General features: G+C 48.7%; 1 protein-coding gene across 2 annotated transcripts in view; it reads left to right on the top strand.

The window, feature by feature from the left end:
* The first annotated feature begins 4,084 nt into the window (after positions 1-4,084).
* The window catches only part of TNPO3 (transportin 3), an 84,366-nt gene continuing 76,365 nt past the window's right edge, over positions 4,085-12,085 (top strand). For both annotated transcript variants that reach the window (XM_004608270.3, XM_004608272.3), the window contains exon 1: positions 4,085-4,610. In XM_004608270.3, coding sequence (XP_004608327.1) covers positions 4,491-4,610 — 120 coding nt within the window. In that variant the 5' untranslated portion in view covers positions 4,085-4,490. The remainder of the gene's footprint in view (positions 4,611-12,085) is intronic.

The raw sequence follows: 12,085 nt of genomic DNA, 5'->3' as shown, positions 1-12,085 counted from the left end.
TCTTTTTTTTTTTTTGCTGGTCACACCCAACAGTGTTCAGGGGTTACTCCTGGCTCTGCACTCAGGGATTACTCCTGGCGTTGCTTGGGAGACCATATGGGATGCTGGGAATTGAACCTGGATCGGCCGCATGCAAGGCAAACCCCCTACCCACTGTGCTACCGCTCCAGCCCCGGTATATGGGAATCTTTTCATGGTCCTGTTTCCAATCCTTTTGGCTACATGATGATAAATACAATGGCCAGGCATCCTTCCTTAGTTTGAAACAAATCACTACTTTGTATTAAAACCTTATGATTCCATGGTGGAATATGAGATAAAAATTTTCAGGAGTTTTTGAGGTCAAATGTAATATTTCAGAATTAGCTCAGGTTAGGGACTGGAGAGATAGTACAGCAGGTAGGATGCTTGTCTTGCACGGGACCAACCTGGGTTTGATCTCTGGCATCCCATATGGTTCCCAGAGTCCTATCAGGAGTGCTCCCGGAGGAGCCAGCAGGAAACCCTGAGCACTGCTAGGAGTGTCTATAAGCAAAAAACAAACAAAACAAAATTAGTTCAAGTTCTCTGAGGCTGTTTAGGACTACTAGTCACATATTTTGTCTTCTCTGGGCACCTTTGACAGAAAACCTGAAGAGCAAATTTCAACACGAGTGATATAGGAAGTAGTATTTACTAGTATGAGAAGTGTAAATCAGTAAAGATAAATCAGAAATTTATCTTTAAATTATCAGTAAATCAGTATTTAAATAGTGTTAACTTTTGGGGCCACAGAGGTAGTACAAAGTGTGCTTGCCTTGACCTGGGTTCGATCCCCAGTATCCCATATGGTCCCCCAAATAGGAGTGATTCCTGAATGTAGAGCCGGGAGTAAGCCCTGAGCCCCATCATGTGTATGTGAGACCCCAAAATCAAAACCAAAATCCCTGCAGTGTTAACTCTTGTGGTTTTTTTTAAATTTTTTTATTGAGTCACCATGTGGAAAGTTACAAAGTTTTCAGGTTTAAATCTCAGTTATACAATGCTCGAATACCCATCCCTTCACCAGTGCTCATATTCCACCACCAAGAATCCCAGTATAGCTCCACCCCGCCCCTTCATCACAAAGTTGCTGCCCCTTCAGCAGCCTCAAAGCGCCTCAGACCTTCTATCTCTATTCTTTCATCAGCTCTAGTCCTCTTCCTTCCTCTCCTCCTGTCAGTAGCCTTGATAACCTCAATTTTGCAAAGGTCAAAGGATTTTCCTCATTTGATAGTCTATTTTCTTGTTTTGTTTCTCTATATACCACCAGGTATTTGTTCTTCTAGATAAAATTTGAATTAAACTACAATACAAAATTTGAAAGGGCCATATACTGTTCATATAGCCATCCTTAAATTATTCAGGGTTTTCCTAAATTATACATATGTGTATATATATATATATCCACCAGTGTTATGTCTTTTCCTCTTTCATCCTGGTGAGAAATGGGCTCTCTTAGGTCCTTACCATTTGTTCATTTACACTGATATAGATGCTAAATAAACAAATAAATAAAGCATCCAGGTTAAAAGGGAAGAATTAGTGCCAGAGAGATAGTTATAGAGGTTAAGGAACTTGCTTTTCATTCTGCTGATCCTGGCTCAAATACCTGGCATCACATATGGTCCTCTAACAACCATCAGGTGTGACCCAGACCCCTTTCCCCCAAAAAAGGAAAGAGGTAAAATGATATTTATTTGTAAATATTGGAGTTCATATACAGAAACTAAAGAATACACTAAGAATGTTTAGATAAGATCAGACACATTTCCCAAAATGTAAGATCAAACATAAAATTTGTCTGTCTCCACTCTTGCAATAAATAATTTAAGAAGCAATTTAAACCATTTCCATCTATGGTTGTATCACAAGATAAAATGATTTTTCTGGAGGTGGAGGGCATACCCAGTGGTGCTTAGCGCTTACTTCTGGCTCAGTGTTCCGGGATCATTCCTGGCGGGGCTCACAAGATCTTATGGGATGACAGGATCAAACCTGGGTCTGCCACATGCAAGGCAAGCACCCTACTTGCTTTACTATCTTTGGCTTGAATAAACTGTTTAAGAGTATACAATAGGGGCTGGAGAGATAGCACAGCGGGTAGGGCGTTTGCCTTGCATGCGGCCGACCCGGGTTCTAATCCCAGCATCCCATATGGTCCCCTGAGCACCGCCAGGAGTAATTCCTGAGTGCAGAGCCAGGAGTAACCCCTGTGCATCGCCAGGTGTGACCCAAAAAGAAAAAAAAAAAGAAAAAAGAGTATACAATAGTAAAAAAATGGGCTGGAGCAATAGCACAGCGGGTAGAACATTTGCCTTGCACGCAGCCGACCCAGGTTTGAATCCCAGCATTCCCCGAGCACAGCCAGGATAATTCCTGAGTGCATGAGCCAGGAGTAACCCCTGTGCATCGCTGGGTGTGACCCAAAAACCAAAAAAAAAAAAAGAGTAGAAAAATAATAGAGGGCTGGAGAGATAGAAGACACCTGTCTTGCATACTTATCTAGTATGATCCTCAATACCACACGGCCCTCCAAGTCTGATTCTGACCTCTGAGTAGGAATTGACCCCCATAACCACTAGGCGTGCCTTCCCCCAAAGCAGCAGTAAATCCAAAAACCAAATCAACCACCACCAATGAAAAAGGTATACAACTAATAATCTCAGGCTGGGGAGATAGTAGAGCTGGTAGGGCATTTGCCAACCGGGTTCAATCCCTGGCATGCTACATGATATTCCAAGCACTGCCAGGAGTGATCTTTGAGTGCAGAGCCAGGATAAGTCCTAAGCACCAACAGGTATGGCCCCCAAACAAACAAACAAAAACCAAGCACAACTTAACACTTTCAAAACTTCTATCCAGTCTGAAAACTGAACTGAAGCTCAGTTGGAATAGTTGAATTGGAATAGCTGAGACTGGAGAGATAGCACAGCAGCAGGCACAGGCAGGTTGCCTAACCTTACACAGTGTGTCCCCGGACCTGGTTGGGTCCACAGAATCCCATGTGGTTCCCTGAGCCCAGTCAGGAATGATCCCCGAGCTCAGAGCCAGGAGTAAGGCCTGAGCACCACCAGGTGTAATCCAAAAACAAAGACAAAAGAAAACCAAAACGAACACACAAAATGATGTGGCTTGTCCTCTTATACTATTTGGCGGGCTTTGGAGAGAATCTGACTTGCACCCAAATCCTGACCATTTAAGAACTGTAGAGAATCTTGGACAAACTACATTACCCATTTCTTATTCCATAAAATGAGGATTTATTTGGTTAAGAGGATTAAATGAGACCTTGTAACTAGAGTGCTTTGACATGACCAAACAGTAGCAGTTAGTTATTACTGTAATAGCAGCAATGTTGGGAAATCCTTTCGCATCATTCTGCCTTTTGCCCCAATTTCTCCATAGTACAGATTTCATTTTCTTTTGTGAACTAAGAATCATTAGAACACTTTTAATTTGACATGCAGGAAAGAACACCAATATGAGAATAACTTTGAAATTCAGAATATCCTGAGCAACAGAATGTACAACCCTTTGGGACATAAGAACTTTTATGGAAAGGAGTGGGGGCTGGGGCCGCTGATCGGTGATAACAAGCAGTGATTTATTTCAACGTGGCACGTATTGCAAGCTTGTAATAAAACGAGTTATCTGATGACATGCTTTTTTTTTTCCCCCGGCGCTGGGATCAGCACGGAAACTGTCTTAAAAGTCCATGTTCGGATGTCCAGTGCAGTGGCCCCTCCACGGATGGTTGAATGGGCATACCCTATCCACGAGGGTGACAAAAGGATTCTCTGCCACGGGATGGGGGAAGTAGGAAGAGGGAACAGAGAGGAGGGGCGGCTCGGCGTGGACGACGCGTGGCCTCAGGAGCTCCAGTGGGCGGCCAGCAAGGAAGCGAAGCCCACGTGAGCCCTTGTCCGCGGCTGTGGACGTGAAGGGACACTTCCGGGAGGGGGCGGAGACAGCCGAGGAGGCGTGCCGGGAAGGAGGTCGTTTGCGCTGCACCAGGCGGAAGTGTGCCAAAGGGGGTCGGTGCAGCCGCTTCCGGTCCGGGTAAACGTGCTGGAGGGAGCGTGGTTAGTGTGGTGCCGGGCCCGGGCAGCGGACACCCAAGTCCGTGACGGTGGTGACGGCGGTGACGGCGGTGGTGGTGGGGTGTTGGGGAAAGCGAGGCGCCCCCGTCTGGACTCAGAAGCGTGGACTGTCTTGAGGAAGAGCCTCGGCTAAGAGAAGAAAAAGAAAGAAAGAAAGAAAAAGGCCCAGGAACCGGAATACGATCAAACCTCTTGTTTCCGAGGGGGGCGACTTCCAGGGAGAACCCCCCTCTGCCCCGGTAACGGCCAAAGAGGAGATGGCGCCAGTCTGGGAGCGGCCGTGGCCGACACAGTGAGGAGGCGCGAAGGCTGGGCCAGCCCCCGGAGAGACGGCTCGGGACGAGGGCCGGCGCGGTGGCCGCCGCCAGCATGGAAGGGGCCAAGCCCACCCTGCAGCTCGTGTACCAGGCGGTGCAGGCGCTCTACCACGACCCGGACCCCAGCGGCAAGGAGCGCGCCTCGTTTTGGCTGGGGGAGCTGCAGCGTTCGGTGAGAGGGGCCGGGAGGCCGGCTGCCGGGCGCCGCGGGGCCGCTGGGGGTGGCGTGGGGCGGGGGGCTCGAGCCGCCGCCGCGTGAGGTCGCCCCGCTTGGGGTGGGGCTGCGGGGCCGCCCGCTCGCGGACTGGCCCTCGCCCCGCCCCGTAGCGGCGCGGTCGACCGGCCGGTTCTGTGAACTTGGCGCGCGGGGCCCGGCGCGGGGCCGCCCGGCGAGTTGGGAGCCCCGCGTTCCCGGTTCCGGGGGCCCTGCCGCACGCGGCCGTTTCTCGCCGTCAGATCCCGGCGTCCCCCGGGGGTGCGGGGACCGGCTCCAGCAGCCGCTCTTCCCCATCGCGGGTCCCGGTGCGGCCGTTCTTCCAGGCGCACCTTAACCCCCACCACGCCGTGGGCGCCGGTTTGCACGCTTTAGAACTAGAGTCGGTGCTTTTCGAAACTTCACTCGGGTTACTCAACTCTGCCGGACATGCATTTCCTGGGTTATTTTTTTTTTTTTTTGTGAAGGGGGTTGGGGGAGTGCAGCATGAAATCAAGCAAAAGAGAAGGTGCGGGGGGGAGGGAAAGGACATTCGGGTTTCAGAAAATCTTGGGCGCTCTTACTTTGCTGCGTATACCGCTTGTCGAGCGTTGTGATTCTTCCCCCCCCCCTCCCAAACAGTTTAGGTTCTTGATAAGCTCCCAGCTGCTCGGTTAGCCCAGATAATTATGTGTGCAACCAGTGAGGCGTTTCATTGCAACCTAGTCCGCCTTTTGTGGTTCTTCACTCTTTGATTCACTTTTGTCCGACGCGTTCCCTCTAATTTGCGTTACTCGCTTTTGCTGTACTTTTACTTCTGTGTGATTGCCAGTGTGCAGGGGGAACTTGCTGACTGTGCTTGGTTTTGCGTTTTCTGCTCCCGGCAGGCGGATTTATTTGTCCCCTCCTTTTTTGTCTCTCTCTCTTTTTTTTTTTTTTAAACTCATGGTTGATACTTAGATGTGTCTTTTGGCCCTTTAATATGAGCTCCTGTGCTGAAGGTGTATACTTTTAAAAATTTGCGGGTTTCGGGGCTGGATCACATAGTAGAGGGGTAGGGTGCTTGCCTTGCTACATGGCCTGCCTCAGATTCGATCTTGGGCATCCCATATGGTCCCTCTAGCCCTGCCAGAAGTAATTCCTGAGCACAGAGCCAGGAATAAACCCGGGGCAAAGCTGGGTGTGGCCCCCCAAACAAAAAAGCAAACAATAAGAATTGCAATTTTCACTTCGGGTATGACTTGAAAAGATGAGAATTCTGGGGCTGGGCAGATAGTACAGCTTGCCTTGCGTCCCAACCCAAATTCAACCCATATGGTCCCCCAGAGCTACCAGGAGTGATCCCTGAGCATCACTGGGTGTGGCCTAAGAAACAAAAAGATGAGAATCTGGATTAACCTCATGGGAAGCTAAGTATTTAGTTTGTGTTATCTGGGAAGTTCCTGATCCTTTGAAATGTAAACAGGAGAAGTATTGCACCATCAGGAAAATCAGCTCTTTCCTACTAAACCTGTCTATTGGGCCCTTTCAGTCTTTATTTTTGAATCACTCCCAGGGGCTACTCCCAGTTTAGTGCTGGGAGAGGTACTGCAGTGGGCGGAGATCCAACCTGGTCTGGTGCATGCAAAGCATGTACCCCAGCTCCTAAACCGTCTCTGTGGTCCAGTGAGTTGTATTTTAAGTGAATATTTGGATTCTTAACCATTTACAAGTAGCTGTTCTAGGTATAGGCTTATGGAATGAAGCAGGCAAAACTGTGACATGGGCTATATATATATATATATATATTCTTTGCTTTTTTGGGTCACACCTGGCAATGCACAGGGGTCATTCCTGGCTCATGCACTCAGGAATTACTCCTGGCAGTGCTCAGGGGACCATATGGGATGCTGGGATTCGAACCGGGTCGGCCGCGTGCAAGGCAAACACCCTACCCGCTGTGCTATCACTCCAGCCCCCCTCTTTCTTTTTTTTTTTTTTTTTGGTTTTTGGGTCACACCCGGCGATGCACAGGGGTTACTCCTGGCTCTTCACTCAGGAATTACCCCTGGCGGTGCTCAGGGGACCATATGGGATGCTGGGATTAGAACCTGGGTTGGCCGCGCATGCAAGGCAAACACCCTACCCGCTGTGCTACCGCTCCAGCCCCGACATGGGCTATTTCTGATGATTAAATGAGTTTAGAAAATTCCTTGGAGCACAAGAGCTCAAAATGTGTTAGTCACTGTTATTTTGCTGGGAGTCTCCTGTAACTTCCTACTATTGTCTGTTAAAACCGTATATAATCTTCAGTATCTACAGTCAAGTTCCCTTGTTCCAAAAGTAACAAAGAGATAGTACAGTGGGTAGGGCGCTGTTGCACACCGTGGACCTGGGTTCAATTCCCAGCATCCCAAATTGCCCCATAAACCTGCAGGAGGGATTCCTGAGTGCCAAGCCAGGTGTAATCTTGAACACTGCTGGGTGTGGCCCAACAGCCCCAAATAAGTAAATATCAGGACTTTAGTCTCCTGATTTCCCCCTGGGATTCCCTATTGGAAAAAAGCAAGCAGGAGGTAGGGGACGTGCAAACCTGTGGATGTGGTTCTTACGTATCAGCCTACCAGGGCTGATCAGCATGGCTCAGAAAAGGGACTAAGGGACTGGGAGAACAATGATTTTTTAAAGCAACTTTAGTAATTGGATTGACAGTTCACTGAAATATAGCCCTTTAATTCCCACTTTTTCCCAGCCACCTGGTCGCACTTCTTGGATCTTGCCATTACTGAAACATCACCATTCCCCCACCCAGATCACTGACTTAGCCATCTGGTCATAGTGGCATCTTGGATTCTATCATTATTAGAAAGTCGTCAGAACACTAACCCCTCCCCCACCCTCGCCCCCCTCCAGCTCAGCCATTGCAGTCTGGTAATGCTTCTCTCCCCTCTTCCAGTTGCGGGCTCAAGAATGGCAAGTCATCTCATGGTTTTTATTGTCTTGAAATTTTGCATAATCTCCATTTTTAGCAGAATTTGAACCGTTTATATCCCCTCTGTCCCTTCCCTCTGTTGCTGCTGCCGTTGTGATGACTGGGGGTCGCTCATGCTTGTGACGCTCACCAGGGGTTCACAGTGTTGGCCTGAGGTCACGCCCCTTGTTGGGTGGCTTTAGTTCAGGGTGGCTGCTGTCCTCACACATGTGCTCCCCCGGGCTCGCTCTCCCTGCTGGGTGCTTGCAGGCTTTTAGGGCAGGGCATGCGTGTGCCTGACTGGGACAGCTGGACAGGAGAGCTGTTGGGGTGACGCCAGCACATATGGGGGTGAACCGGGGATCCAGTGGCCTCACCCTTGCAGGGTAGGTGCTTGAGCCTCAGACCCATCACCAGTCCCCTAAAAATCTATCTTCTAGTTTATTTTGGGCCACACCTGCCAATGCTCAGGGGTTACTCCTGGCTTTGCACTCAGAAATGACTCCCAGAGGTGCCCAGGGGACCATATGTGCTACTGAGGGTTGAACCCAGCTTGACTACAGGTCAAGCAGACTCCCTACCCACTGTGCCATCTCTCTGGCTCCTAAAAGTTTATGCCTCCCCGCCCAACAAATAGAAAACACTGTGAGAAAATTTTTCTTTCTCTTTCTTTCTCTCTCTCTCTCTCTCTTTTATTTTTTTGAGGGTGCTTTCCAGCTGTGCTCGGGGCCAAGGATCACAGGTTGTGTGGACTTGATGGTGTGGTGCAGGGGCAACCAGGATTAGACCCAGAAGCACTGGGCAGAGAGGCGGGGGAGAAATGCAGTTGCTCGGACCCAGCCTGGGGTCTGGGCCCAGTTCTCTAAGCGGTATGCCCTTCACAAACTGTAAAAACTTCATTTGTGTAATGGGGGGGAGTCTCTTTAGCAGTGCTCGGGGTTCCAGGCCCATTCCCAGTGCTACTTGGCCTGACTGTGGGCCTGGCGAGGCATTGCAGTGCCTCTCTGCCCAGTAGGGAACTTGCCTTGTATGCGGCTGACCAGGGTTCGAGCTGTAGCATCCCATGGTCTCCCAAGCACCTCTAGGAGTGATCCCTGAGCCCAGAGAGCCGCTGGGTGTGTGACCCCAAAACAAAACCAAATTAAGCTTTGGGAGCTAGAGCACCTGGCTGGCATGTAGAAGCCCTGAACTCCGCGCCACACTTGAGCCTGTTGACTCCTAAGAGTAAATTTCCTTTTTTCTTTTTTTTTTCTCAGCTTTTTGTGTCCTACCTGGCGATGCTGAGGGGTTACTCCTGGCCATGCTTGGGGGGCCATAAGGGATGCCAAGGATCAAACCCGGGTTGGCTGTGTGCAAGGCAAATGCCCTACCTGCTGTGCTGTCGCTCTGGCTCCTAAATTTCCCTTTTTATGCAACTTTTCTGGTGGTGTCATTACTTAGTGTGTGTGTGGGGGGGGTGCTGGGGGGGTTTGGCCATACTCAGAGATGCTTAGGGCTTCCTTTTGGCTCTGTTCTCCGGGGTCACTCCTGGTGGGCTCAGGGAATCTCCTGGGGTGCTGGAGATCAAAACTGGGTTGGCCATGTGCAAGGCAAGTTCCCTATTGCTATTGCTCTAGACCTTAGATAATCATTACTTTTAAAAACATCATTTTCTTTGTTTTCTATATACCAACAGTAATTCATCTCAAGTCTCGGTCAATATACTTGTCTCTTTTTTTTTTTATGTTTTGTCTTACTGTTTTTGTTTTGGGGGTACTTAAAATTTACTCCTGGCTTATGCTGAATTATTCCTGGCGGTGCAGGGAGACCGTTTAGGGTGCCAGAAATCAGACTTGGGCATGTGTCTTACCTGGTGTATTATGTATTAGCCCTCTGGTCTTTGTATTTGTTGATTTGTTCTAGAAGAAAACCTGAGGGCCCCTCTGCTCCACTCTGGTCTGGTTGACTCAAGGTCTGTTTCTGCGTACTCTGGGATTGCTGACAGTATCCTCAGAAGTTCCAGCCTTCCCCTCTCTCCTGAGCACACTGAATTCTGGTTCCCCTTCTTGAATTACTCCCTTGCTTGATGAATTATTGAGGTGGAAATCTCCGCCCCTTCTCTCCTTGTCCTACTATTCTTTGTTTTCTTGAACAGATTTTTTTTGTTTTTCCACCTGACCCAAGCCCTGTAGTTTTGCTGCCTCAAGGCTGCCATTGGCAGGACGGAGGAGTGAGTCAGGAGGTGGGTCCCACCATCAAGTTCAGAGGTGTTTGGGTTGCTTTTCCCGTTTTCAGTGTGCTCTTCCTTCTGTGAACTCATGGGCAAGACCCCAGAGTCCCTGGACATCAGGTTAAATCTTTTGTGATGAGAGGAGAGTAGTAGCCCAGTGCCCAGGGTTGGGAAGACATGTCAAGTTGTAAGTGCTCAGACAGACAAGTGCTCCACCCCCGTACCATCTGTGCAGCTGCCTTCACATGCGCTTGCTGTCTTCTGAGCCTGACTAGGATTTTGCCACATGAATTGGTTTGCCCTGTGGCTTCCCCATTTTCATCCTACCCTTCTTGCCCCATACATATTCCAGTTTTTTTCTGACCTGCTAAGACATAGAAGAATGCTCAGCTTTTTAGTTTCCACATTTTTATTAATAAATTTTCCATTCTCTTTGCCCTCGTGGGTTTTGCTTTTTTTTTTTTCTCTCTTTTCTTTTTGGGTCACACCCAACGATGCACAGGGGTTACTCCTTTTGCTTTTTTTTTTTGGGGGGGGGGTCACACCCGGCTCTGCACAGGGGTTACTCCTGGCTCTGCACTCAGGAATCATCCCTGGCGGTGCTCGGGACCACATGGGATGCTGGGAATTGAACCTGGGTCGGCCGCGTGCAAGGCAAACGCCCCACCCGCTGTGCTATCGTACAGGGGTTACTCTTTGCTGGTACACTCAGGAATTACTTCTGACAGTACTTGAGGACCATTTGGGATGCTTGAACCCGGGTCGACCATGTGCAAGGCAAACTCCCTATCTGCTGTGCTATTACTCTAGCCCTAGGTTTTGTTTTTTTAAAAATTTCTTTGCTCTTATTTTAGTAGGTGTTTGGAAGGAACCTCAGGATAAACACATTTTTTTTTTCTTTTTGGGTCACACCCGGCGATGCACAGGGGTTACTCCTGGCGGTGCTCGGGAGACCATATGGGATGCTGGGAATCGAACCCGGGTCGGCCAAGTGCAAAGCATATGCCCTATCCGCTGGCTATCACTCCAGCCCCTTCATTCTTGAATTTTACCAGAATCATAGTTCATTTAACTAACTGCCTCTGCTTTTTCTGTAGTAGGTCTTCTCCTTTATCGAATTGTTTGGTGTTGGTGGTGCTGGGCTTTGTACCCAGGGCCTTACGCATGTGAAGTGTGCACTATATACCATTGAACTCCATCCCTGCCTCTCATCCATTTGGGATTCCAACGTTTATCATTCTAGCACTTTGTTCTTAACTCCCGGCCTCTGTTTTGGTAAAACTTAAGCATGGGTATGTCCAGTTCTCCTGTGCATCTAGATGCTTTGCATCCGCTTTTCTGAATTCTCGGGAACCTTGATCTTGGTTGTATGGTGACTTCTCTTGTGTCTTCAGACTCTTGACTGGATCTTTCCCGTCCGCTGCACTATCTCCCACAGTAAGCAGATTTGGACTGCTGGGGAGGGGGTGCTTTGTCTAGTTTTGTCATTTCTCTGATTCTTTTTTCCAGGAGGTTGGTGCCTGCCAGGCAGTGATCAGGGGCCACTTCTGGCAGTTCTGGGATTGAACCAGTGTTGTAGCTGCTTACCTGGCAAACACTTTAACCTTTGTACTATCACTTTGTGTTGCTTCCCCTTTTATTTGATTCCCTTCATCCCCCCCTGGTGCTTTTTATTATTTTGTATAAAAGATGCATACATCTTTTCAAAGCCCAGTCTAAATTCTCTTTCTTTTGAGTGTAACTGACATCCTTTGGATGAAAATCTGTCTTTTTGATTTTTGTTTTGGGGCCACACCTGACAGTCCCCAGGGATCACTCCTGACAGACCTCAGGAACCATAGTGGGGTGCCTGGGAATTGAACCCAGGTTGGTAGCGTGCAAGGCAGGCACCCTTCTTGCTGTACTCTCAGTCCAGCTGGAAATGATATATTTTTAAAAAACGTTTTTATTGAGGTTCCAGGGCTTACAATATTGTTAATCACACTTGCATGCATACACCATCCCAACACTGGAGAACCTCCTCCAGGGTCGTAAGGACAACCGCCCCCAGCTTGTGAGCCCAGTCCCACCGACAGGATCTTCAGTTCCAGTGACTCTCAGCTTTGTTGTCCTCTTACTATGATTCCTGTTTCTTTTTATCTCACACATGGGAGAGATCTGTGTGTGTGTGTGTGTGTGTGTGTGTGTGTATTTGTGTGAGGTAGGTGGTGATAGCTACACACGTAGATCAATAGAGCTAATCTGAAATTCCACAAAATTTGTAAATCACTTGTTTGCTCTTGCAGGGAGGACACT

Source organism: Sorex araneus, chromosome 1, assembly GCF_027595985.1.
Source record: "Sorex araneus isolate mSorAra2 chromosome 1, mSorAra2.pri, whole genome shotgun sequence".
In the NCBI taxonomy this organism is placed as follows: domain Eukaryota; kingdom Metazoa; phylum Chordata; class Mammalia; order Eulipotyphla; family Soricidae; genus Sorex; species Sorex araneus.
This window is presented reverse-complemented; position numbering and strand designations above follow the sequence as displayed.